Source organism: Ovis canadensis, chromosome 10 (assembly GCF_042477335.2).
Source record: "Ovis canadensis isolate MfBH-ARS-UI-01 breed Bighorn chromosome 10, ARS-UI_OviCan_v2, whole genome shotgun sequence".
In the NCBI taxonomy this organism is placed as follows: Eukaryota; Metazoa; Chordata; class Mammalia; order Artiodactyla; family Bovidae; genus Ovis; species Ovis canadensis.
Genome location: NC_091254.1, coordinates 98,720,855 through 98,748,484, shown reverse-complemented (window position 1 = coordinate 98,748,484; position 27,630 = coordinate 98,720,855). Strand labels below are relative to the sequence as shown.

At 46.2% G+C, this 27,630-nt stretch overlaps 1 protein-coding gene across 11 annotated transcripts in view; it reads left to right on the top strand.

Annotated features, from left to right (window-relative positions):
* Nucleotides 1-24,806, top strand: part of ANKRD10 (ankyrin repeat domain 10) — a 31,826-nt gene extending 7,020 nt beyond the window's left edge. For 4 of the 11 annotated variants that reach the window (XM_069602032.1, XM_070292526.1, XM_070292528.1 and 1 more), the window contains 4 exons: nucleotides 1,359-1,450; nucleotides 12,322-12,557; nucleotides 20,079-20,168; nucleotides 23,279-24,806. In XM_069602032.1, coding sequence (XP_069458133.1) covers nucleotides 1,359-1,450; nucleotides 12,322-12,557; nucleotides 20,079-20,168; nucleotides 23,279-23,733 — 873 coding nt within the window. In that variant the 3' untranslated portion in view covers nucleotides 23,734-24,806. Of the gene's footprint in view, nucleotides 1-1,358; nucleotides 1,451-2,251; nucleotides 2,403-2,729; nucleotides 5,140-6,545; nucleotides 6,710-12,321; nucleotides 12,558-20,078; nucleotides 20,169-22,523; nucleotides 23,207-23,278 lie in introns of those variants that run through there. The other 7 variants (XR_011446642.1, XR_011446640.1, XR_011446641.1 and 4 more) reach the window with 7 other exon arrangements.
* The last annotated feature ends 2,824 nt before the right edge of the window (nucleotides 24,807-27,630 follow it).

Below are 27,630 nucleotides of genomic sequence, written 5' to 3'. Positions count from 1 at the left end.
TGCAGTGAGCAGTCGCGTCTTTCCCGTTGCGTTGTTTTTATGCAGTGCTCTGCCGCGCGCTCTGCTGCAGCCCCGCCGCGCTCTCCCCTGCGAGCGCCGTGCGCAGTCGCTCCGCTCCTGCTCGCTGTCTTTCCCCGCAACTGCGGGTGGTCTTCTGCACCACGCTCCCATTCGACGATGACGGGACATGATTGATTCAAGGACTGTTGGCATTTCTGAGGCAGAAAGTCCTAAATCAGTTGTTCTAACGGAAGCAGCTTCTCTCGATTGCTGTCTTTCTTGACCTTTTATTTTACCCCAGAGTCTATGAATGAAATTGTATTTCAGATTTTTTGGGTCCTTTCATACAGTGTAGAGTAATTCTTTTTTTTAATGACTGTATTCTTCAGAGTCATTTCCCTGAGTCAGTCGCTCACTTCCTCTGCCTCCTTCAACGTTGTTTTCTGAAGGGGCTGCTGCTGCTGCTGCTAAGTCACTTCAGTCGTGTCCGACTCTGTGCGACCCCATAGACGGCAGCCCACCAGGCTCCTCTGTCCCTGGGATTCTCCAGGCAAGAATACTGGAGTGGGGTGCCGTTTCCTTCTCCAATGCATGCATGCTAAGTCGCTTCAGTTGTGTCCGACTCTGTGCACCCCTGTGGACAGCAGCCTACCAGGCTCCTCTGTCCACGGGATTCTCTAGGTAAGAATACTGGAGTGGGTTTCCATTTCCTTGTCCTCTGAAGGATCGGTCAGGTTCTAATGCAGCCTTTCTGGAGGTCCTTAAACACAGCCGCCCGTCACAAGCAGCCTAAACTGTGTGGAGCTGCCTGTCTGACTCCCACGTTCTCTCTTCCTAGTCTTTCTCGACCCTTTATCTCAGCAGTGTTGTTTAAAGTGTAGGGCTGATTCACGCTCAGGATAAAACATCTGGGGCAGTGAGGGTGCTGGGCGTGCCTGAGGTGATGTGTGGCCTCAGGATGTCCTGTGGGAGACTTAGATACATGTGGGCAGACTAGACCAGGCCGTGGGTGTTAGGCCTGGATTACTGGTTTTGTCTGAGGACAGTGGTTTTGCGTTGTACGTTCATCTGCACAGTGGTTCGCCATAAGAATTACTTCTCAGTTGCGCCTGCAGTACACGTGCCGTTGCTGCGGAGGCCCCTTGAGTGCTCGGTTCTCGCCTGAAAATCCGGGAGCATGTGCTCCTTCCTTGGTCTGCTCCGCTCTTGCATCTGCATTTGTGTTTTGCTTCAAATTTCGCTCACCTTGCTCTGTTTCAGAGTTTCAGAGAGGGCTGAGATGGCCCATGGCCTTCATTAATGACTCCAGAATGTGGATCTGAATGTTTTCACTGTGTGTATCATTTTTGTCGTTTCAGGACTGTGAGGGCGAGACTCCTGTTCACAAGGCGGCTCGCTCTGGGAGCCTGGACTGCATTAGTGCCCTGGTGGCTAACGGGGCTCAAGTCGAGTAAGCGTCTTCATTTATTCATGCCAACCAAAGATGTGGTCGGGGTGCTGTGTTTAGAGACAGGTTTAGAGCAAGCACAAGTTCTGAGCTTTGTTTTTAACATTAGTAATGTAGTTTTGCTTTTTAGATGAGTTGGCGGTAGTAAGCAGGTTGCTGTGTGGGTTAAATTGACTGCTAGCAGAAGGGGCCTTGATCACAGCAGCCTTGGAATTCTTGCCATGAGAGAGAGAGTGAGCGAGCGTATTAGGGAGATGACAGTTAACCCGTTAAGTTTGGAGCCTGGCATTGCTGACTTTACCACCACCTAGCTGTGTCACTGTGGGCAAGTCTTCAAAGTTTGCCAAGTTTTAATTTAAAAATGAGTGCCTTGAATTGGATTACGTTACCTTTTCAGGCCTCTCTGGCTCAAAATATCTTGCAGACAATTAGCTCTTCTAAATTTTTATTTCCTCATCTTTTATTAGATGTGAGAACATCTTATATTTTAAAACCTATTACAATTTTTAATGATTTTATAATTCCATGTAAAATGGAACTATATACAATAAAGACTTCAAACTCATTCTGAGTTTTTGATACTGATGTCATCATTTTAGGATATCCTTGTCTTAGCCCAGTTTATATCAACTGGCTTATTTACAGCTTCATAGAACAATATTAGCATTTAAGTGTATTAATTTTAAAATGTGATTGTGTATGCAAATCATTAGCTAGACATGGCATTATACATTTACTTTAGTATTAAATTTATTTGTATTAACTTTTTCTTAAAGATTTATTATAAAAATTTTTCTTCTGCAGTTCACAGCATTAACAAAATGGATGCGGTTTTCACCCTTAAATGTTGAGTGTAAGCTATAGAGCTACAATAACCAAAGTAACTGTGATAATATCAGCTTTTTTGTTTTACCTTGAGTGTAATGAGTATTTCATTAAAATTAATTACAAATCACTTTATTCTAATTGGAAATGTGAAAATTTAGACTTTGGGAAAAATAAAACCCACAAAACTAACTTAGTTTAACCCTTTGGTTTCCACTTCATTGTTTTGACTCTGTATCATAATAAATATTGAAAATAGATCCTGGACAGCAGAACCATATACGTTAATGTAAGGCCTGTCTAATACCAAGGGCTATCATTAATCTCTTAGTATCTTAGCTTCTGTTTCAGTAAGTATTATATCGTTAAGACTGGACATTAGTAATGGGCTTGGATCATTCAGTTATATAGCCATTTAGTGTTATAACTATGACCTGTATTAACTGTTACATTGCAGGGAGCCTGTGACTTCATATGTAGTTATAACTTAAGGTAATGTAAAAACAATTGATGATTCACTAATGAATATATTACATAGTTTTAAAAAGCACTGAGATGATTCTCAATGCATTGCTTTAAAGCAAAGTTATAGATGCCATTTTCTTTGCTGTTTTTAGGTTTAAAACTCTGATGTTTAATTTTAATAACAGAAGCTTTGATTATGAAACACAGAGTCATAAGATAATTGATTAAATTCCTTGTCATTTATTAAAATAATGAATAATCAGAAGTTGATCTTCCTGATGACTTAGTTTTCTAAACAATGATTGATCCTGAGCGTTTTATTACTAAGATGTAAGTTTTATTCACTTTAATGGATAGCTTAATCCTTTGAACCAATAAATACCTTTCTTTCTTGATGTCCTTTTTTTAATAGGTGTCTTTTTAAAATGAGATCATCCTATTTACAGTTCTGTCCTTGTTACAGGACCCTCGAGTGTCCCTTTCCCACCAAGTGTGCCTGAGCGTGGCCTGAGTGCCAGCTTGCTTTCCCTCCTCATATAAGCCACCCTCGAGACCTGTACATGGTGATTTCCCTGGTCTGAACTTTCACAGACTTCTTAGAACAAATGCTTAGCCTGAGCCGCCTAGCCAAAAGCAGTTTTTAAAATTGTAAGTCTTTGGCCTGGAGGCAGAGCAAGTGGTCATTATTAATCGCTGTCGTATGTGTGGTTATTCAGTTTTAACACAAAGATAAAATGTCAATTTTGCCAGTAAGCCAAATTGTAAATTGCTTTTTAATATCTGTTCTGCACATTTTTATAGTGTAACACTTTTAGTCTACCAACAAATAATAGTTTAATTCCCCCCAAATCATGATACTTAGATCTTTTGTTTTCTGTTACGCTGCCCACATGGTAAGGTGCAGTCCTGGCCAGTGCCTTTTTGCTTTAAGAGCATCAAGGGGCACAAAATGGCCTTACTTACAGCTACTAATTCTTTTCCCCCAGTTCAGAGTGAACTGGAGCGTTCATATTCCGTGCTGTAGATGGGGTAGCGGGAACTTTCCCTTTCTCTGTGACTAGATTCAGCGCTGTCTGGTATCAGTGTTTCTCACACTTGGTGGTAATTAATGATTTTGTTATTAACTCCTACTTTGCTTTTTGTGTATCTGCTACATAAAGTGGCCAAAATCTGAAGCTGCTGCTTTTTTGGCCATGGGGTAGATAATGGTGAGGGCCCGCGGGCCAGGCGACCGTGGCTAGAGCGGTTTGTTACATAACCTACTTGTCAATGTAGGCCGCGTCCGTAAGGTAACGCATGCCGCGTCCGCGCGCTGCGGCGCACTTTCTAGCGCCACACGTGAGTATGTTGATGGAGTTTCTTTTTCTTCTCTTATTTTGCATCTTGAGTTTTGGTGCCAAGTTTTCTTTTTCATGTGAGGTTTTATTTCCGCTTACATGACTGTCGTTGGAATTTGCCACTGTTTACATCCAAAACTAAGAACCAGCAGGATTATGGCGGTTCTGTGGCCAGATTAAATGTGTGTCTGCTCTAAATGATCCAAACCTCTACAGATGCTTCTCACTCATTTTTTCCTCAAGTGTGAAGTTTGCGTCAAGTTGAGCTGTCACCACCTCTAACTTCGCTTTCCTGACAGTTCAGTTCTCTGCGGTCTCGATTTGAACGCTGCTCGCAACGCAGAGAGGGTGTTTGATTGGAAGAAGGGCAGATCGTACCATGGGAAAGTTGGTTCTTCAGCTCTCCAATCGATTCAAGTAACAACATAAAATTAAGTCTTAATGTGATTTCCAAGAAAGACTCTTGAAAATTCACTGTCTGCTGATGATTAAGACAACCTTTTACTCCCAAGCTTGTAAACTATGGATTTCTACCCTTGAATTAGCTTTACTTCAGTACTTTGACACTGATTGATTTTTAATATTTTTATTGTCTTGAGAGGTAACGGAGAATGTTTCCGTATCAATCTATAAAAGTAGATTTTTTTAATGCCTCAGAGTAGAAAAATGGATTTAGTGAGATTTAGAGATTCAGAATTGCTTGCATCGAAGGCCAGTTTGCCAGTCTATTTTAATATCACTATATACAGGTGCCAGTGTCTAATTGTGACAGAGTCCACAGCTTTCTGTAAGAGAGTGTTTCATAAAAGCCATTGGTTCTGTGGTGACTGGATAGATCTTCCAATGAGCTACGTATATTTTAACTTAATTATTTTGATCCCAAGAGAAAGTTAGTTATGATCATCAAATAGGGAAAGACGCATCCATGGCCTTAAATAGGCAAGTTCAGTGATTCACTCTGAAAAAAATCTGTCTTGCCTGATTTATAAAATGGACACAGGTGATTAAAGTTAACAGAAGTCTTAACATGGGATCTTAATAGAGTTTTCAGTGTTGCAAAAAAAAGTATTTTGCTGAACTTCTAAGAATTCATAACTGAAATGGAGTTGGTTTAGTTTGCTCCAGGTTTATGACCCACCTTTATTTGCTGACCCATAGAGCCCCATCTAGAAGCGAAATTTTCACTGGGGCAAATCATGTGACGAGCATATTTAATGTTAGTATCGAAAGTTGGTTTGCCACTTTTGCCCGTGGCAAAATGTAATCCATATTTACTTTATTAGACGTTTATTCCCATTTGAAGTTTGAAGTTTCTTTTCAGTTATTCACCCACTTGCCCCTCAGAGTAATAGTGCAAGCATGAACTGTAGGAGAAGTGTCATCCGAGTTAGTAGTTTCTGATCTTGGGACCCTGTGCACCCCGTTCTGGCCTTGCCGCTTCAGCAGCCTGGGTTTCCTGATTCTGGCTCCCTTTATTAAGCGACTGCAAGCAGGTGGAGGGATCACTCCGAGGCCGCTGCTGAGATCTGCTTGCTGGGAAGGAGCAGCTCGTGGGGGGCCTGGGGCGCCTAGATTTGTGGCCATAGCAACCTGAATAGTGCCCAGTTTTAATATTTGTTTAATCACCGCTTTTATAAAAGGCGCTTTCAGATAAAAGCAGTGATGTCTAAATTCAGACGCCTTTTCCTTTGCCAAATTACAGTGGGAGCCTGGTACCTGTGTTGTCAGACTCTCTGAATGACGCTGTTGTATTTTAACGTGTGCAGACACAGTTGGGGTTCAGTTGCAAATTAAAACTACCCCCAGTAGTGTTGAACTTGAAATGAAAACTTGACACCAAATTTATTCAAGTAGAAACTTTAAAAAATACTTTCTTCCTATTGTTACCTGGAAAATATATTTAAGAACGTTTTTATAATTACTTACTTGAGACTTTGGATACCAAAGGGTTAAAAATACACGTTTTTCTTTGATTGAAGACTTTTTAGATGTTTGTAATGTTTTGTCTGTACAAATGGGCATTTAGTAATGTTTTATCTTTTTTTTTTTTTTTTAATGATTCCATGTATTTGCTTATTTCCATCTAGGAATAGTTACTAATGTATTTGAGATACAGCATACCAAATTTTAAAGTAACCAGAATCGTGAGTTAATGGTTTTTAGTCCATACTGTTAAACTTTTGTTGAAATACTGACATAATTAAATTGGCTTCATGCTAAACATTACTAGAAGTGACTGAGAAGGCAGTGTTTCGGAGCGACAGCTCTTGGCCAAGGTGGTCACGTGACAGGGGCTTACGCTCAGCTGCGCTTCTGCACCTCATGTGTGTGTATGTATTTTCAATCAAAATGTTGCCTGCAAATATGTGATCCCTTATTATTTAAGTTTCCTGTTTTATGAACCATTGCCCGTTTTAAATCACATAGAAGATTCTGAATCTGTAAAAACTACACATGTCAATGTTTTACAGCTACGTAATTCGAATTGACTTGATTTTTTCAAGTAATCCTAGAAAGGGGGAGCATTCCATATAGAAACTGCTGAAACTGCCACAGGTGCTTCTCCGAAACCTTACGGTTGTGGCATTGAATGTTCAGTATGGCTTCCTTTCTCCACACGAGGCATACTGTTGAGGTATTTGTTGCGGTGATTGGTTTTAATGCTAATCTAGGAATTCAGATATAGATTCTTTAGATTTGCATGCTTTGCTTACCCTAATTTATGATATCTACCTTTTTATTTGTAAACTAACAATAGTTAAGTTGAGATCAGAATTTTAACAGAAATATTATTTATATAAAACTGTGGTTATCTTTCATTGTCCCATGGCATTAAAAAGAAAACATCCTGAAGGTGATGTGACGACTCAGACTCTAAACGTACTTCAGATACTTCTCGATCCGTGGTTTTTCAAATTTCTTTTAAAAAAGAAAACTATTAGAACGGCTTCTGATGTTGTGACACTGTAAGTGGAAAATAGATGGGGGATTAGCTGGCCGCAGAGTGGAGCTTTGTTCTAAAGTTCTTTGGGGATATATTGTTCAGGTATAATACGTTGTAATAAACCATTCAGAATTTTATTACAGAAAATATAGTGTATGAGAATTTATGTTTTAACTTTAGTAAAGTATAAAAAGCTTGATTTATTTTGCCAGTGATTCAGCAGAATAATTCACAGCAGATATTATTCTTTGTCTTCCCACGTTTTCATACTCCCATTTTGAAAGAGCACTGGGAACTGTTGGGAGAAAATGGGTCGAGTGACTGTGTCGTCTCAGTGGCGGTTACAGAAGCCGAAGTCGGCCGACACAGACGGTTGTCCCGGCGTCCATAACGGACTGCAGCAGACGGACTTCCGGCCTCCGCAACTGCTCGTGTCCGCCTTTAAAGAAAGTCAGTTCTAAAACCTTAACAGAGTAGACCCAATTTGAACACCCAAGTTGACTGATTTTTTTAAATCTCTGCCCATTTTCGGAGACTCTTCAGATGGATACCAGAGGGGGCCAGAGAGGTGAAGTAGAATTGAACAGCGCATCCCATGTGTGGCTTTTTGGTTTCAGAAGTGGGCAGAGGCAGGTAGATTCTAGATCAGGTTTGGTCTGTTTGCCCAAGCACAGTCAACCAGAGATGATAAATTGGTGTGTGTGTTTAATGATGTAGTCTAAAAACAACGTATACACTTGCATTACTACCCCAGTTTTCATGCAGAGCACAGTTCCTTAGAGTGATTTTGCACAGTATCTACCAGATACTGTGAATTTCCCTTTGGACTGGTGTTTGCAGACTGCAGTCCAGACTTTTTCTTCAGCAGTCTCATGGGGTTGGTAGGCGTGGCCAGCAGGAAGTGTAGTAAATACCTCAGGATTGAAGAGTTAAGGCCTGACTGTTTAAAAAGTAGTGTAACACAAGGAGAGACCACATTCGAGTGTAAATTATCATAGAGCCTGTAAATCCCAAGTCACACTCATGCGCCCAGCTCCCATTGGACTTTTAGCAAAATCACTAGGTTTAAAATCTGCTTACACTTGGAACATTAGGATTTGAAGGCTTAATAAGTTGACGGTACATTGTAACCAGGGTAACTGTTCCAGCTCCTAAAATGTCAAAATTGAAACATGCTCAAGAAAGTGTATATTAAAAAATGAATTTAAAGACCTGAGCCTGTTTTGTTAAAGTGTCTTGGGAACTATGCTACTTAATTATTATTTATTCTAGTCTTTAGCAAAAAGCCAGCATGATTTTCAGCCTCTGTGGAGTACACTTAAAAACCCTCTACTTAGGAAGTATTAAGAGGTTATTTGAGGATTCAGACCTATAAAGGCAGTTTCGCCTTCTTCACATTAAGTACATTGCCTGATTCAGTTGTGAGACACTTTGAACTTTCAACTGAAAACACTCAAATGGAATAGGAATGATTATATTACTTCTGCGTGCTCTCTCAGAGTCTTTTATTTTTACATTCTTGTGAAGTTTACCTTCAGATATTTTTCTTGGTATTTAACATTTTGTGGTTTAACAGATTGGGCAGCCTTTTAAAAAAGTTCGATTTTGTTTGAATTGAATAGTACACAAAATTACCAGAGAGACATTTTTCAGGAACCAATAGGCATCTCTTATTAAGGGTTAGTGGTCTAGTCAGAGAAAGACAAATGCCATATGACATCACTTGCATGTGGGATCTGAAATAGGACACATGAACTTACCTACAGAGCAGACACAGATTCACAGAGAGAACAGGCCCGTTGCCTAGGGAAAGGGGTGGGGAAGGCAGGCCCGTTGCCTAGGGAAAGGGGTGGGGAAGGCAGGGGTTGGGAGTTCCGGGTCGGCAGGTGTGCGCGCTCACATACAGGATGGATAAACAAGGCCCCACTAGAGCACAGGCGCTGCGGCAGCATAGCTCCATCGTGACAGACCGTAGTGGAAGAGAGCATGGAAACAGGCACGCAGCCCCGAGTCGCCTTGCTGCACGACAGGAATTAACGTTGGCCATCAGCTGTGCCGCAGCAGGATTTTTAAAAAGTAGGAGACTAGTTACTGATGTCACCTATTGGTTAAGTGTTACTCAGCTAGTCCCCCCGTTGTTTCTTTTGTATGGCCTATAAACTAAGAGTGATTTTTACATTTTTTAAGTGGTTGAGTGAAAATCAAAAGAATAACGTTTCATTTCACGATATGTAAAAATATATGAAACTCAGATTCCAGTGCCTGAAGCTAAAGGTTTATTAGAACATAGCCAGCACTGTAATCCTCGCATATCATCTAAGGCTGCTTCAGGCAACAACGAGAGAATGGAGTCCGGCCTAGAAAGCTTGAAGTCCCTGCTGTCTAGCCCTTTTCAGAAGAAGTGCCTGCCCCCTGAACTGGTGGCCCCATCCACTCTTTCCCACCCACTTCTGTGCCCCGTACGATTGCACGGCCAGTGGAGCAGGGTTTAAGTGTGAGCAGAGCAGAGGAGCACGCTACACGAGGTGGAGGAGGGAGGCATGGGGAGGCCTGCTGTCCTGCGCCAGGCCCAGGCGCTCGCAGATCTTTTTGCTTTAGAGGAACACCAGCGCTGGGAAACTGGGTGCTGCATCCAGTCCTGAGTAACTGAGAGATCTCACGGTCGAAGTCTTCGTGGTTTCACCAGAAGTGGAGAAGGGATACTGTGTGTCCCCGTTTCTAATAATACTGCGAAGACGGTGCTGACATGATCTCGAGTAGTTCTTCACAGCTACCGCGTGGCCCAGATTCTGGTGTCTGTCCGTATGTCTTCTGGAATGTCTGGAACTCCCTTTTGGATCACTCTGACCCCTCAGAGTCATTTGAGGAGCCAGTTGAAGTCCAGCTTGGCTTATGATTGCTCGCTCTTTCTTGGTCCACTCGTGGGGGCACGTAGCGTGAGCTGACTCTGGCGCCTGTTCTTTGGAACTGTGAGGGCGCTGTGCCACCCCACCTGGAATTTGCTGGGCTCCAGCCAAGCTGGGTGGCGTGTTCGCGTTGGACCCCCGTGGTGGCGGGAGCCCCTGCCTGTGTTCTCTCGGGGGCGCCCCCTCAGACACACACAGTCTCTGCGGTGTCTGGATGCCAGCCTTACTCGTTAGGTCTCCTCGGGCTTCCGTGGAAGCGCAGTGAGCGCGGTCTCGGGCTGCCTCAGAGCGAGGGGGCTGAATGTCATTTGGACAGCTTTGCTTCCAGTGGCTGTGAAAAGTCAGCATGCTCCCTGAGCATCTTCCCTCTCCTCGGTGGACCGGCATTTACGGTGTAAATGCCTTTTTAAAAGTCTGCGTTCTGTTCTTTATTTTATCATCCACTAGAGGAGTAATTTTTACGGACAGCTTTATGTGTCCTCATTTTAAGCAACAGTTTCTCATTTCTGAATCTGATTTCGGAGAGCAAGTTCATATTTACATCTATAGAAATCATTTTATAAACTGCTTATCCTAGGTCTTCATCTTTTCAAATTTTGTTGATTTAATCTTTTTTTTTTTTTTTAATTGTGGCAACTTACTCTGTTCACAGTCTTCATAGAGTAAATCTTTTTGGACCATTCACTCATGGTATCTTCTGAAAAGGAAATACACCCTTTAAAAAAATTACCCAGTCTTAAAGTTACTTGAAAGTTAAATTTCTATAGCATGCTGATACTAAAAATTAAGTATATGATTATTTTATATGCACACAACTCATGTAATTAACTTTGCCAAAACTGGTATTTCCTTTCTTTAATTTATATGTCAAAATTAAAACACTGTGAAATTTCAGGATAATATTGATCAGAAATCATAGCCACAAGGCAGATGTCAGCTTTAGTTCCCAGTCCTACACACAGTGCCTTTTATTTTTAAGAAAATATCGTTGGTTTGGGGGATTCTTAAGTCTTGTCTCATTTATATCTGACCAGATTGAGTGTGGGCTTTTCCCTTTCTTCAAACTGTATAAATCGTTTCTTTTTCTCGTGCTTTTAAACGTGGAAACGTATCTAGTGACTGTCCAAAAGTGTGTGGATGTTTCATTTCTGAATTTGGACGGTCTTGAGTATTGTGGCTGGAGCGAGGAGTACAGGGCTGTGGTTACCTTTAAAGTGGAATATCCTCACTTGTCCCTGATCCTGTAGTTTTCTCTCTGAAATGGTTTCCCCCGTTAGCGTGGTAATCTAGGAGACAAGGGTCCAGGGCTGTGCACTGTTCTTCTGGGACGAGGCGAGGCCCGTCTGCTCGGAGCTGAGCTGTCTGCCTGAGGGCTGGGTGCTGCCTGGGTTCCTCGGCACTTCTCCAGTGACACGGCATCAGCCTGCAGCTGGCAGCCTGGTTTGCTGTGTTATGGATTCATTTCACAGAGCAGTGTATTTTCTTGTCTTCCAGGGGAATTTTATCATGGAGTTGCGTTTGTTCCCTCAATTTTTATTGTTTCCTAATTAAGAGTTACAATTTCAGTGGGTTCTTTCCTATCCGTCTTACTCAGAGCCTTCATTTACGCTCTGCCACCCCTCCTGACTAGTCTGAATCTAAGCTGGTGCAGAGATATCGGTCCTGTACTTGTCAGTGGGATTAACCACAGAGTGATGTTGATTCTTCTTGATGGTAGGACTCGGCCTCAGGGATGAGCTCCTAGGACAGTATTAGAAGAAGACATCCACTCATATGCTCTCAAATGCCAGAATCTAAACTCCTGCAAGCTTTCCTATGGCCAAAATCTCAAAAATCTCAGCTTTTCAGATCTCCAGGCCGACGGTACGTCCGCTTCAGGGCGTCCATCTAGACTTCCACTTACGGTGTCACGTGTCAGTACGAAGTCTGGCTTGTCGTTAAGCCACTCACCTTCGCCTTAGGAAGTCAGTCGTGAATGCCATGGACAATTCAGTAAATGTTTGTTTGTTATGATTTTACTGGAGCTAAAGGAATGGATGATGAAGTACAGATGATACAGAATTCAGTTTCAGGCTAAGTCTGAAGTTAGTATAAATTTTAATTCTTCAGACTAACATAAAAAATGATTTTGAGACGTTAAATAGGAAGATGCCTTTTATTTTTTTAAGTTTAGTATGTTGATTTTTAAATTACTGTCTCCCAAATCTTGTTTAGTAATCAGATGTGCGTGAGAGAGAAGTTAGTGACAGAGACAGGAAGAGCAGCTCCTTTAACGAAGACTTGCTGTAAATCTGTATGCTCTTCCGTGCTGCCTCCAGATAGTTAGTCAGCGCAGCAGGAGCAGAGACCGGACGGGCGTGCTAACGGGGCGTAATCCAGTATTTTTGTGTCGCGCAGCCTGAGAAATGCCAGTGGCCTGACGGCAGCAGACATTGCTCAAACCCAGGGTTTCCGAGAGTGCACCCAGTTTCTCTTGAACCTCCAGAATTGTCATCTGACTCGTTTCCATCACAATGGCACCTTAAACGGAGGCCATCCGAGTATATTTCCTAATCACGTTAGTGTGGGAACAAACCGCAAGAGATGCTTGGAGGATTTGGAACCCCTTGGAGTGAAGAGAGCCAGAACCGCAGGTGAGACCGCTTGTGGGTGGGGCAGGCAGACCTGTCCCCTCCTCTAACGTGTTCTCTCTTTTACGGCTGAGCGCGCCTTGGAGATGACTCCCTCACTGGGGGTGCTGTGCCCGGAGGACTCTGGTACAGTGATGGAGCAGGTTTTCCTGTGTTGCTTCTTGGAAGATGGGCCATTTAACGAGAGGGGAGGATGTGAGAGGGCAGTTACGGCCCAAGTGTAAATGTGTGTATGTAACTTTCTGCACACCTAGGTTCACCTGCCATGAATTAGAGTCTTCCCATTTGTTGTACCTGCTTGAAATATAACTATTAAAAAAATCCGCCCCTGTGCCTCATTTTTTTTTCCTGTGAGTTTTCCTGGGCTTACAACAATTGTTGGTCTGATGTAAACTACAGTTTCACATCGGGGAAGGTAGATGTTTGCACTGCCCTGCTACGCGGCCTCAGCTGGCCTCCACACCCCAGTGTGGGGTGTGTGTCAGAGCGGGGCCCGGCGCACCGCCTCCGCACTGAGGGGCTACGTCTCCAAGGTAAGTTGTTCTGGTTCTCAGTGTCCTTCCGGCTTGTTATCTCTAGATGGTTTCAGGACGTGCAAGTAAACAGAGTCAGCTAGTCACTCTTTGAGGTGTCCCTTTCATTTAGGGGGAAGAATTAATATATATAATCAGAAGACGTTAGTAGCTTCGCAGGAATGTTTAGCAAACTTACATGGAAAGGGAAGTTTAGAGGTGACAGAGTAATCACACTGAAATTACGTGCTCAGACAAGATTTGCCAAGGATAAACAGAGCCATGCCCTTTGGCTTAACAGAAACCGTTCCAGTGTAGTCTGAGAAGACCTGAGCGGCCCGTGCCTTTAAACGTGATGTGCCAGCCTGAGCCTCCCAGTGCTGTGCCTCTTCAGTGTAACTGGCACATATCCAGACAAAAGCATTTCTCCCAGAGTCAATAAAAAGTGAATTATCTCCTTCACAACATTTAAGATGTTGGTCGCTGTGAAAAGTTGTGATTATGCAACTTTTCTATAGAATGTATGAATTTAATAGTTTCTAAAACTCATAACTTGTACAAATTATGGGCCTAATTTTTAGAAAGATGTTGTAAAAGTCATACCCAGAACATGAAGGTATGTCTAAACTTCAAAAACGATTCCCTGGTTTGTTCACCGCCTGGTGAGCCTTTTGGAATGCTGTTGTTAGTTCAGTGTGTCCTGGTACAGGGGTCACTGTGTCCCTGTCATGTGAGCATAGGGATAAACCCTAAATTCTGTTCAGCGTTTTTAAAGAGATGTCACTTAACATTCACTGAAGTTTCAAACGTACCTAAAGACTCTTAAACTAGTCTCTTCAGGGTTCAAGTTCAGTTGAGTTGGCCAGCGTCTCCTCATTATTGGTGTGTCTGGAAGAGCCTTCCCAAGGGTTCCTGGAAACTTAAGAATTTGCATCCTCAGCCCTGTTGCTGTGCAAATTGGGTTTGAAGAATTATGCAGGTGTTTGGGGACTTTATTTTCCTCTTCCAGACAAGGTTTCATCTTGGTCAGCTGAGTTAGAGATTCATGTTCTGCACATTCAGCTCAAGGTACAACTTTCCCTAAGTGTCCCATTCCTAGCAGTCAGCTCAAGGAAGCCAGTTAAGAAAATGAGGTTGGAACCTGGCGTTTGAGTTCACAGGTGATTACCCACACCTAAGGCTGGGCGTTAAATCTTTTCTTTACCTTTTTAAAAACATGCCTGAAGTATCTTGGCTACATAAATACATAGCTTGGACCTTATCAATAAGTTTAATCTGTTCTGTATTCCTAGAATTTAATAAATTACACGTACTGATGTTTTTAGTGTGGAATATACCCAAAAGCTATTAATTCCGGAGATTTTTCTGGCTAAGCCAACTGTTAAAAGACGGATGGTGTCCTGTAAAACTGACTCTTAAGTTTGGTGTCACGATTGTGAAAGTTACCTGCTGTAGTCCGTAGAGAGCAGGATCTCTCAATAAATGATTTTTTAAAATGTTAAAGTAATTGGAGTGGTTTTTTCCTTTGAAAACCATATGATGTAAAAAAAAATGTAAGGCACTGATCATTTATTTGTATGGCCCAAATACAAACTATCCTTTGAAAGCAAGTTGTCCAGCAGACATGCTGCTGCTGCTGCTAAGTCACTTCAGTCGTGTCCGACTCTGTGCGACCCCATAGACGGCAGCCCATCAGGCTCCTCCGTCCACGGGATTTTCCAGGCAAGAGCACTGGAGGGGGGTGCCATCACCTTCTCCGCCAGCAGACATGGGTACTTTAAATGCCTTCGATGCAGTTGTTCACAGCAGAGTCAGCATGCACCCTGGTCAGGAGGGTGAGTTGAAATCCAAGATTGATCCTGATGGAAAGTATTTCAGGGTAATATTTTCCCCAGTGTGGGAGATTTGGTTCGTTTAGGACAATGCAAGGAAATACCAGTTCATAATAACTAGGTTAGGGTGGTTTTCTTTTTTCCCTTCCACATTGACCAACCATTTGCTCCGGATAGAATGACAGGTGGGCCTCAGGACTTGAGCTGCAGCTGTTGAATAAAATCTGTGTTAGGTCTGTTAGCATTCTAGCTTATAGAAGTAACAGTACAATTGTTCACGAGTGTATTCCTTGGAAACTTGTCCGAATTATCAGTGATCCAGGACAGAGGAAGATGCCACTCCCACCCGTGAGAGAAGCTTCATCTTGTTTTTTAATCTGTAGTATTTTGAGGTGTAGCTCCAGAGCCTTGACTGGGGAGAAGCAGTGTCAGTGATAGACTGACCCAGGGACCTAGTTTTATCTGGGTGAACAGTTGCCGTCCCCAGGAGGCTGTGGTGGCACCAGATCAACCTCAGATGTTTAGTTGGCTTCATGGTTTTTGTTCTAATCAAATAAGTATATCACTGAGCTTAGCATCTCATGTATAACAGGTATTTAAAAACACCTTTTAGGAAAAATACAGTTTGACTTTGCTTAAAATCGGTCATAGGGAGTTGCTCAGCCCACATTCCTCAGGATGAGATAACAAAGAATCTCCACGTTCTGTTCTTGTTCACGGATGACCAGGCTTAAAAAGACGAGGAGAGAGGAGGGTGGGTGTGACGTGAGCTGGGTCAGTGGTCGTGCTGTCACTGGTGGGCTGGCCCTCCAGGCTGCTCTGTCGAGATTTCCCAGGCAGGAGTGCTGGAGGGGGTGCCGTTTCCTTCGCCAGAAATCGCATTTGTGACGCAGTTCCTTCTAGTTCAGGTCCGTACGTCTGACACACAGAAGACCAACCTTGCTGCATGCTCAGCGTTGCCTCCAACTTGCAGTAAACGGCTGTGTTTGCTTTTAAAAATGGGACCAAACGTTTGTGATTGTGTTCCAGTTAACAAAAGCTGGTTTTAATCTCCAAAGGCATAGCATTTTATATATCTATATCTATATATATAGATAGATAGATATATATATGAATCGTCTGACTGAGTTACCTCTAAGAGCCGAGTCATCTTCGGGTGGGTCTTGAGCTCGGCAGCGCTTAGGCCCGTCTGCCCTCCACGCGTGCGGTGGCTGCGGCGCGCACCGGCCGGGAGCAGGTCCTTCCCGGCACGCTTTGACAGCTCCTCTGTGTCAGGTGCACCTTCCCCGCCACCTGCTCCTAACAGAACCCCAGACCCCTCGTTAGTGTTTCCGCAGCTGTCACTCTGTAGTTGGTGCCTCCGTTCACCTGCCCCCGTCTGCTGCAGTTGGGGCTGTGGTGGGAGTCCCAGGCAGGCCATGTAGAAAGAGCCACCTTCCTACCAGCCCTTTGTACTGTTCAGGTTTTGACAGGACTTTTCCTTCAGACGGTGATCTGAGTAAAATGTGCTGTGAGGAGAAGAGAGCAGTTCTAGTTAGAGATGGAGGGAAGCCATTCCTTTCTTGGGGAATGGGGTTCCACCAGCGGGAAGGCCGGAGGGATGGCAGTGACCTTGGTTACAGGTCAGCTTTGAGGTCTTCCCTGGAAGAGGCACAGAGGGCGGTAAGTCACTACCCTGACCCCAGGCTCCACTGGGCTCCATGCGTGGAAGTGCCCAGCCGTGCTGCACGGCTGGCAGTGTGTCGAGGAGGAAGCCCCATGAGCTAACTAGAGCGCTTAACATCTTCAAGTACAGGACTGTGTAGATTGGGTTTTGCGTATTGAGAGGTTTCTCTGCCAAGCCCGACGAGGTGTTCTTCATAAGCCCTAGTTACCTCTGAGTGTGCCTGGCGGTCAGAGTCTTGTGTACACGCTCTGCACCAGGACCAGGGACCTGCACGGCATGGTTCGGGCACGTCTCCCTGAGCTGACCCAGCCCGCACGAAGGGAAGCTTCCTTGGTGGCAAGTTTCTGTAGCGCTGCAGATCCCCGTCTTTGAAAGCTAAGGGAAGTTTTCCTGATGTTTTTCTCTGCCCTTCGGCAGGAGTAGTTTCGTAGTTTTAGGTTCAGCTGGCACCTGGCTTTAGGTTTACTCAGCTCTCTGGTTTATATAAAAACTCGGGCAGGCTTCCATGCCGCCCCGGGGCGCCTTCCTGAATGGAGGATCTTTCCTAGCCCCAGCATCAGGAGCAGGAGGCTGCTTGGGCAGTGGTAACACCTGGTCCTGACTGCTTCTGGGAGAAGAAAACGGCTTATTCTGAGGCAGTCCTAGGCGACGTTCTGTCATAAGAATGCTTGGTCTGGCATGGATCGGAGTCATGTCAACAGATAACTGCTTTGGAAGTCAAAAGATAAGGACACTTAACAAGTGTTTGGTCATTTTTCCTTTTAACTGGAGTGGGAAGATAGGGAAATAACTTCTTTTCTAAAACAAATAGAATCAAACATTTTGGAAGAAAGTCTTTTTTCTGAAATGTCTGCAAGCTGCCTTTCTCAGACACAGCGTGGGGCGTTGGAGTTGTTGCATTGGTGATGGAGATAGCGATGTGTGGGGGAAGGCAGTCAAGCCCAGACCCATGCTCTGGTTTTAATGCAGTTTTAAACGGTAAGTGGTGACACCCTGTGCTCCCGTGGAGCTGTCTGAGCCCTTCCTAATTCCAGGTGCTGGGAAGAAAGACACAGAAACATTGGTATAAGATACATTAAGGGTTCTAGGCAGCTAGGTTAGCAGGCAAGTGGTTGCAAATCCTGGCAGATAGATCGTGGGGAAAACGCCTCACAAAGAATGTCTACGGAGAAAGTAGTTCTAGTCTGTCCACGTTCGCGTTTAGTAAAGAGTTTGTTAACATCTGAAAGCCTTTAGTCTGTCTCATTTGTACATGTTTATCCTGCTCTGCTGGTGAGAAACCGCTTTCACAAGAGATGCACCCAGAAGGAGGGCCTTGGGAGGAGCCCTTGGGAGGCCCCGCATGGCTCTCTAGCTAAGGGACCAGCTGCGGCTTTAGAGTGGCCCTGGGTCCAGCTCCTGTCTAGGGCGTTCTCTGAGTGTCCTCCGGCTCCCTTCGCCACCAGCTCTTCGGGCCCCCTAGTGGCAGGTCTGCCCTCCTGTCCTGCTTCGTTTGGTTGCCAGCCTTGATTACCTGTTCCTAATGGTTCTGCTTGCTTTCTGTGGCTGTGCCCTTCCTAGCTGGAGTGTGGGCTTCATCCACTGGTGGGACGCTCCAGGCGCTGGGCTTGGGGAGTGAACAGACAGTTGACCTGCTTCTGTGAAGCTGTTCTGTTGTGCCTTTTGGGGAAGAGGGGGTCCTCATGTCGTACCTGTCAGCTTTGCGAAAGCTGCTTTCAGAGATCTAAGTTGCAGCTGTAACCTAGGTGTCCGTTTCCCCGAGGAGCACTGGCCCTGAATTCCAGAACAAAGCCAGGCAGCGGGAGGATGGCCTCGTCAAGCTGTCTGTGCTGTGTCCCCAGTGAAGTCTGACCTTTCGTTTCAGGCCGCCTGTGGCTTTGACCAATAGCCCGCACTGCTTCTCCGTCAGCTGCCTGATCTGGCTTATCAGACGTGGGCCGTGTGTCACTGCGGAGACAGAGCCAGAGGTTGGGAGGGTTTTGTCTCCTTGTACCTGCGCTTCCCTCCCCCAACCACCCCCTTTCTCTTTTTTAAGAAAAGATGGCCTGTCTACCACTGATTTCTTGAAAGTTCCTTGTTTGGTAGTGAAGCTGGAACCTAGCCTATCACTGACCTCAGTGGGGCCTTGGAGGATTAAGAAAAGCTTTGAGAGCCGCTGAAGTCCTCCGTCCGTCGCCTCTGGTTTCAAAGCACTTCTAGGGTGTCTGTGGCCTCGTGTCCGTGCAGATTCCTGTTTTTTCTTAACAGCACAGGCCACACCGTTCTGCTCGTTTCTTCTGCATACTAATCGTCAAATTTGTGTTTCTCTTATTAAGACTTTTTCATCTAAAACTTTTAACAGTTTGGGGATACTCTGAAACTGATAATGTTCATTCCGACATTGAAAACAATTCATGTGCCTCTATAAGTAGTTGAAGCTGCATAGTTCAAGTCTTTCTGGTTTTAAACGTTTATTTGAAAGAAATGGCACTGAAAGTTGTTGCTTACTTGCTGTATATCTCCTGTGACCCAGAAACCATCCTGGTTCATCTTGGTGAAGAAGCAGAACTGTACACAGAAGTGTGTTTTTAGGGATGGTAGTTAATTACGGTGTTCATGATGGAAAAAGAGCCCCACTCAGGCAGCAGTGGGGAGCTGGGTGGCAGGTGAGCTGTTGGTGGTCCAGCCATTCAGGGAGTTGTTACTCAGCTCTAAGGGTCCTTTTCAGTTTAGTTGTTGGGATGTGTTTGTTTTGTGGTAAATGAATATGGGCAAGACGTGCAATGTCTTTCAGATCTGATACTGGCTGCTCCTGAGAAGTAGGGGCCCCAGGGTTAGCAGGACGTGTTTGCACAGAGTGTGTAAGCCCCGCAGGAAGGGGTACCAAGTGTGTGCACGCGCTGTTCTCCACGATGCAAGTGTGGGCATGCCCTAAGGCGTGTGCGTAGCTTCAGCCCCTGACGTCCTGGAGCCCAGAAGCTTACTGGGTGTTCCCAGTTGCATCACACCTTGGGGCACAGGGCCAGAGCTGCTCTCAGTCCATATCTGACGTGCTTGTCTTGATCTTGGGACTTACTTTATTTTCTATTAATGAAATCACTGATTTCTTAATTTGAGGATCATTGTAATGGTTTTTATGTTACTCAAGAATGGTCATTTCTTTATGAAAAACAACGGAAGGAACATTTAGGGGTGTAACAGAGCATCCTGAATCTTTAAAAGTATTTAGAAATAAATGTCTTCAAGTTACATAACTGCTTCATGTTGCCCAAATACCAGCCTTAAATGAGAATTTACACCAGCAAGTAAATCTCGAGTAGGTGTCTGAATTGCCATGACTTCTTCAAAGCCGTGCATTTCAGGAATTATTCTCTATTGTGGGAAAGTAAGTTTCTTAGTAGTGTGCCAAGGTTATTGGTAATCCATAGATTATAAGCCACTTGACAGTTTGGGAGCATCCAGTGCTCTGATGACAAGGAGTGGGGCGCATCTGTCTTAGGTGCAAGGAGCCTGAACATGTCTGTTTTCTGTGCAGCCCACAGTCTGGATGAGTCCATGCCGCTCGTGAGTGGTGAGGCGGAAGACGACCCCGACAAGATGCACGTGGACAGAGAGCTCGTCACAGGTGGGGGCGGACAGGTTCCCATTAGCCGCAGCCGCGGTCCAACGGTCGAAGACACCAAACTGCCGGAGGGCGGTGCCGTTGGACCGAAAGAAATAGAAATCTATACTGTTTCGGCAATGCAGACCCCCTGTCGTTGCAAGAACCAGTATGCGTGTTATTTCTAACATGAGTTGGCTCAGACAGTTTTTGCACTTTGTCCAGCGTTTTAAAGGATGTCTGCTGTGATTTGGACAAGCTTGTAGATACAAGAATTAAGTGTTTTGGTGCATTTTATGGATATGAAAAATATAAGTGCAATCTTTCTATTTTGATTTGAGGCTTTTGCTTAATGTGCCTTGTTTGACTTTAATGAGGTTTAACATTTTTCATTTTCTGATACAGGACTTTGGGGTGAATTTATCAAACAAATAGCTATTGCTAGTAGTTTCAAAGGGATAAACAGCGGAAGGAGTGACTGGCTGTAACCACTGAGAACTAGTGGATGTCCTGGTTTTGACTTGTAACCAGTCAGGCCAGTGTGGGATATTCCACCCAGCCCTCCTGGTTTCTTTGGTTTGTGTGGCATTCACTCTGAATCTACTAAAATGCTGAGGATCGTGTCAGCACAAAACACATTTTTCACTAAAATTTTTAGTATGTTAAAAGAGTTGATGGTCACTTTCGGTTTTTAAAAGGTAAGGGCTCTGTTTCTGTTAGTATGTAGAGTAAACATATAGCCATTTAGTTAATGCTTTTTTCTATCATTCTTTTATTTAGGTGAGCATGAAAACACTTCAGCCATTCTCTTAATGTTGTATTTGGAAATAGACACTGTTTCTTTTTTTAAGTTTTATTATTATGTCTGTGTGCTAAATTCTTGTTTCTCAGGGGTACATGAAAAAATCATCTTTGTTCATGTAATGAAAATGTGTGCATCTTCCTAGAAGCTACCGAATTGTTAATGGGTAGAGTCACCATTTTGCCGGGTAATTAAGTGAAGTGGGCAGATTTTCCAAGGGAAGTTCTGATTAGAAAATACATTTTAAAATCTTGGTAAAGACAAACAACAAAACTCAAGCCAACTTTAAAAAATGGCATCGCTCTTCGATCTTCAGACATTTTACTTCCCTGGGTTTTCAAGTTAAATTTAATGCTACACTTGAACCTGACACTGAACAGCCCATTATTTAAACTCAGCTCATCCCATGTAACAGGTCTCAAGTAAGCATTCCCCATATTTTTCACCATTTCATTTATAACACTCTTTCAGCAAACAAAATGTATTAAATCGCTAGAGATGACCTGCAGTGGGTGGACAAGGTGGAGGGCAGGGGGGAGTCCTGGAAGGCAGCCTGGAGCAGAGTTTGCAGGGCTCCGGGCCGGCGGCAGCGGAGGGCATCAGCAGGCAGGTCTGGCCAGGCGCCAGTAGTCTCAGCCCATCTCTGGGACGCTTGCCGTTTTCACGCTCAGTTTTACTAGATGTGCCGTGATGCCGTGAGGTTCTGCTAACCTTGGTTTTGAGGTTGCGTAATGGAACTCTAACTGGGCACCAGAGAAAAAACAGCGCACACGCAGTGAACGTTAAATGGAAAAATATCAGTCTAATCAACCCGGATTTCCGAGGCCCAGTCTCCTGAATATACAATTGCCATCCCTGTTAGCAGTACCATGGTTGTCTTAATGACTATCAAGGTCACCATCCTACCCATGAGTTTTATCCCCAGGGAAAGCTGCTGGTTTTTGAATAAAATAAATACTTCTCTGGGAATAGCTTGTGTAATTCTTACTTTTACCTCACGTTTAGTTCTTGAAACACTTGTTCTCCAGCCTTGAGTTTAACTAAACAGAAAAGCTGTCATTTAATTTGAAAAGAAATAACCCACAATCCTCTGAAGAATTTATAGAAGTTCTTAAACTGTCACTTAACCTGCCAGAAAATTGAAAATTAGTGGCATGTTTAGATGTTTTTGTTCATTGAGTGAGCTATGATTTTCCATCATCAGGAGAACTTGCAGGACACACAGAAACCTCTATCCGAGTGCAAACCCGGGCAGGGGTCATGGTGTGGGGGCTGGGATAGGGCCAGGGACACACAGCAACCTGTCCTCACTCTGAAGGTGACAGAGTCAAGCTTTAATGTCATGCCTTGCTTCAGCAGTGCAGGACACTGGGGTAAAATTTAACATCATCAAGCAAGTCACAACCTTAGACTGTTTCTGTACTGTTGTGTGAATTCCTGTGAACGTGAATTAATCCTCAGGTTTCATTATACAGAAAAATACCTTGTCATTGCCTGTTCCCGTGTGGCCAAATGTTTTGTGACTGACTTTTTTTTCCCATAAGACATCCCCTCTTAACGGATGTCTGTATATGCAGATTATGGGTTTTGACAGTGGATCCTTGGACACCACAGTCACTAATTGCTGAACCCAGAGGACACTTCAGGACGTGCTCGTGGCTCAGGACTGCGCGCGTGGGATCTTGGGGTTCGTGGTCTTCTGCGGCCTGCCTGTGCTGCTCTGTGGCATCTTGCAGAAATGCTGTGTGATCCAGGCGTTGCTAAGGAACCACAGCCCTGCTCCCACCCCTGTGTGGGCTCCCCCGCCTTGGAGGAGGCACGGTGAGGAGCCTCCGGTGACGCTGTCAATGTCATCCTGGGAGCTTCCGTAATTCACACGCTTCATCAATTGCTTTTCTTTAAAAAAAAAAAAGGCTTGAAGTTTTCTGTTTTTTAACACTTTGTTGGGAACACTTGAACGTTCCTTTCTGACGGACTTTTTCGAGGGTCATGATTTTTAAAACTGTTCTCCAAACCTAGTCTTAAACTGAGAGCAGTCCAGTGCTATTGGTATTTTGCGCGTGGCATATTTGTCAGCTGAAGCTTTTTTCATTTGGTTCCCCTACACTAGTGAAATTTCTTAAGTGTTTCCTATCTTACCGGGCAAATGCAACTGGTAATGTTTTATTTTTAAATCACTTATGCACAGTTTTTTGCCTTGCAAAAGAAACTGGTTTGTGTAAAGAAAAGAAGCTAAATAAATCCTGTAAAATGGTAGCAGCAAGGAAGCGTTTTATAGTCTCTCCTGCCTTCTGGTTCTGAATTTTGGTGACAGGTGTATTTCTTAATGCAGATATGAAAAACAGTAGCTCCGTATCGAACACACTGACAAACGGCTGTGTCGCCAATGGACACTCGGACTTCCCCTCCTCGGCGCAGCCCGGTGGGATGGAGAGCAGGAGTGGTCAGTGCCCGGCAGGCCTTAACGGAGTCGGCGCTGGCCTGGTTCCAGGGCCGCCTTTCCCGAGCGGCCAGGGCTCCGCCGGCGTTAACGGGACTGAGGAGCCGGAAAGGAGCCCTCACGTCAGCCCGGAGACGTGCGGCTCTCTGCACCTCGACGGGAGCCCGAGCAGCTGCGTGGCCAGCAGGCCGTCCTGGGCGGAGGAGCGCCTGCGCTACGGACACTACCACGGCTTTGGGGACACGGCCGAGAGCGTCCCCGAGCTCAGCAGCGCGCTGGAGCACGCCGACCCCGTGCCGGCGGAGCAGGGCCACCACGGCGCCGCGCACCTGCCCCGCGGCTCCTAGGGCCGCGGGCCCCCGCCGCCGGGTTAGGGTTAGCCGTGCGGCGGCGCGTGCTTTCGCTCTCTGCAGGAGCGCGCTCCGAGCGGCAGGCCGCCTCGAGCCCCGGCGCGAGCGCAGGCGGGGCTTACCCAGCGCACGGCTGTCTCCGCGGGGCAGGGGGCCTCTTTCCGGACGCGCTTTCAGAACTTAGTTTTCTGCTGCCAATCTCGATATTCTCTTCTGAATACTGTCACCTTAAATTGCCATTTCCCCTTCTGTCGAATTAAATCTTATCTGATGAAGGACCGGAGACAGTTGAGTGAGGTGCCTGGTAAACCCGCCCCTTGGCACGTGGGCATCACTTGGAAGAGCTTGCTGTTCCTCTTCCCTGTGGAATTTTTGACAGAAGACAACTATGCCCCAGGCAGGGCACAGCCTTACACGGATTTCCTGCAGCGATTTGTACGAGAAAAGAGCGTTTGTCTTTTTCATGGAACCTTTGCTGCCTGCCACGTGGTGAAGATCTTCCTCGTCCACACGCACAGCGGCCTGAGGACGCCCGCGGTGCCTCCTTGAAAGGTGGCGCTCGCTGCCCTGTTTCCACCGGCGGCGCGTGCGGCCTGGGCCTGACTGCCGACCTGCCGTGTTTTCACCCGGGTTTCCTACTCGGGCCTGAGGATTTCTACCACAGACAACGGTTTCCTCTGTATGCAGTGGGAGTTACTCTTTGTAGGGACTGTCAGGTCAACATACCTAACTGACCCTTTCGACCTATTCTTTCTCTTCTCCTTGCTTTTGTTTCTTGGGGTTTTCTGCTTTAAAATATATACCACAATGTGTATCCCGTTAACAGAATTTTGAATCTCTCTTAATAAAGCTGCGTTGTTTATGGTTTTATAGAAATTAGCTTTTGTTTACACAGCTAGTGGTTACACTGTGCGGCTGTTGTCGTGAATTTTTACTTTTCTGATTTTTGTGATAAAAAATTGGTGAAGATAGAAGATGTGTCAGATGAACAAAACCAATGTTCTCCGAGTGTTACTAACATTTTGTTTTTAAGCTGTCCTTTACAGATTGAATAAAAAACTCTCACACGTGCTGTGCTTCTGGGTGTGCTTGCGGTGTGGGGGCGGCGGGGCCTGTGGCGGGAGCGGTCACCTGGCCTGCGTGTGAGCCGTGCTCCCTCTTCCGATCGCCCGCGGAGCACGCCCGCGGAGCACGCGTTAGCACCTCCGGCTTGCTCACCTGCTTTTGGCTTATGGGCACGTTGGGTCTCTCTCGGGAGGCGCGGGGTCTCTTGGGAGGAGGGTGGGGGGTGTTAGGAATTGCTGTCAGCTGACAATACTTCCCTGCACGATTATCTTCAAAAAGAACCACAGCCATAGCTTCTTCAGCTTCTTTGAGCCAGCACATATTAATACATGGAAGCCTTTTAACTATATAAATCTTAGTTAATGCGTGGAAACAGAATAGCCACTCTGGCATGCCTAGACTGACTGACTGAAGTCGCCCAGTCGTGTCCGACTCTGTGACCCCATAGACTGTAGCCCACCAGGCTCCTCTGTCCATGGGATTCTCCAGGCAATAGTACTGGAGTGGATTGCCATTTTCTTCTCCAGGGGATCTTCCCAACCCAGGGCTCGAACCCGGGTCTCCCGCGCTGTAGACAGACGCTTCACCGGCTGGGCCGCCAGGGAAGGCCTCTGGCGTGCCTCGTGTGTCACTGAAAGCGTTCGGTGCTCTGTGCATTATGGAAAAACCCTCGGCCCCTGTTTGGAGCATCACGGGAGTTACTGTGTGCTGAGATGGAGCCCAGGACGCGTGCCTTCTCCCTGCCACCTTCTCCCGTGCGGGCGCCTGCCATCACGCCCGAACCCCGCTGACCTCGGAAGCCATGTTCAGGGACTGATCCCGAAGTCGCCAGAGGCCGAGTTCCAGGAGAGGGGAAACCTGGTGCCGTTCGTCCCCTCAACTCCCTGTGTGAGCTGTGCCTTAAAGAATCGCAAAGGCTTCTCGGCGAACTGTTGATGACAGTTACTGGAAAGCATTCACCGAATCTGCTACAGGTCAGGACATCTGGTTCGTCCTGGATTGGACGCAAGCGGACTGGTTCTTGGAGGTGAGAATGCTGCATAGAGGCGCTGCTTGAGCAGCCTCTGCACTCCCTGGGTGACTGATGCATTGTGGTTCAAAGTCATGATGCTGGGATTGTTACACTGAAATTCTGTTTTGCCTGGAATCGGCTTCAGAGTAATATAGAAGGGGAAGAATTTCTACAATTAGGACTTTTAAGAAGAAAACGAATGTTCTCATTAATACATTTTTTTTTATTAATGTGGATGTCATTTTTACATTCACCAAAAATAAGCTCAAATTTTTGCTCTGCTTAACTCACCAAAACCGGTTCTCAGTGTTTGGTCTGAAGCGCCTTATCGGCCCTTGTATTAAATACCCAGTGGCAAGCAGCTGGAAAATGAAAGAAGTCCATTTACAGTAACATCAAAACGCTAAGCTTCCTGGGAATGCCTTTAAAGGTGGGGTATGCGGCTAGGCAGGCATCACGGGGCCACGGGGAGGGGGTGAGATGACAGCAACCTCGAGCAGAGTGAAGGGCCGGGGTGACCCGGGCAGCCTCGGCCGGCGGCGGGAGTGCAGCGGGAGGCAGCGGGGGCGGGCAGAGGGAGGGACTGCGGAGGGGGCGAGACTGCGTGATCCGAAGGGTGTGAGAGCGCCCGCCCCGTGTAAGAGCGCCCGCCCCGAGGGCCTGGGAGGGACCCTGCCGCGGAGAGGGCGCCCCGCGTGTGCTCCAGTGACACGTGGGGCCGCAGAGGCCGAGAGCGGAGGGCGGCAGAGGCGCCGGCCGCCGAGTCCAAGGGGCCGTCACACTTTTCCGCTGAGGACGCAGCGCCCTGAGCAGGCAGGGCAGAAAGAGGCCCTCCGCGCAGGGAGCCCGCTGCGGGGCCCCGGCTTCCCTCCACGCAGGGGAGAGCGCGAGAGGGCGGCCCCCAGGCTCCTCGCCCCGCTGCCGGCTCCCTAGAAGTCCCCTGACCGTCTCTGACACTGTCCGCACCCCGACACGTCCAAAGATGTTCAATGTAACAGCGCGCAGTCAGAGGCGACCGCTGTGACCGTGAATCGAGACCCTGTACGGCCATCCGTGGACACGAGCCAGGGCTTCACGAGGGGTGGGGGGCCCGTCAGGCGTGACCTGGACAGCAGGGACCAGTGCAGGGTGGCGCGTACTTGGTGCGTACAGCGCGGGTGCGTGTGTGCACGTTTAGAAGGCGCAACCCAGCCCCGCGCGAGCTGTCGGCGGATGCACGCACACGTGCGAGAAAGGAGTGGACCACAGGCTCGGGAGTGACGTCCACCCCCTCCCAGAGAGAACGCCGGAGGGACGGAGGGCTGGCGGGGGCGATGGGGAGCGCACCAAGGAGACAGCCGCCTTTTCATTTCATTGCTGTTGTTCTTTTGTTTGTTTAGGAAGATCTGAAACAAAGACATTTAAATTAAAATGTTCTAAGGATAAAATAAGACATCAGATTAGAGCAATTTAGCTGGGTTACCCTAAACCCACTGCCCAAGCTTTCTACCTACCGCCCCCTCCCGGGTACCTCCCTGAACGGCAAGACTCCGGTGCAGCTGGAAAGCTGGAAAAAATTTAGGTTTTTCTGGTTCGCCGTTTACGACCGCCACAGCGCTGTCACCGGTGAGTTCATCTCCAGTGTTTTCAGAAACAGCTACAAAAATGGCAGCAGACGCCTCAGCGAGCCGGTCCCGCCCCCTCCTGCTAAAAGACATCATCTCATGCCTGACACTTGCTTTACGGCTTTCCTGACAGTTCCTGTAACTCAGAATAGCCTGAGCTGATTTTACCAGCAAAACAACATGGGCCCAGACATCAAACAACACCAACTCTCC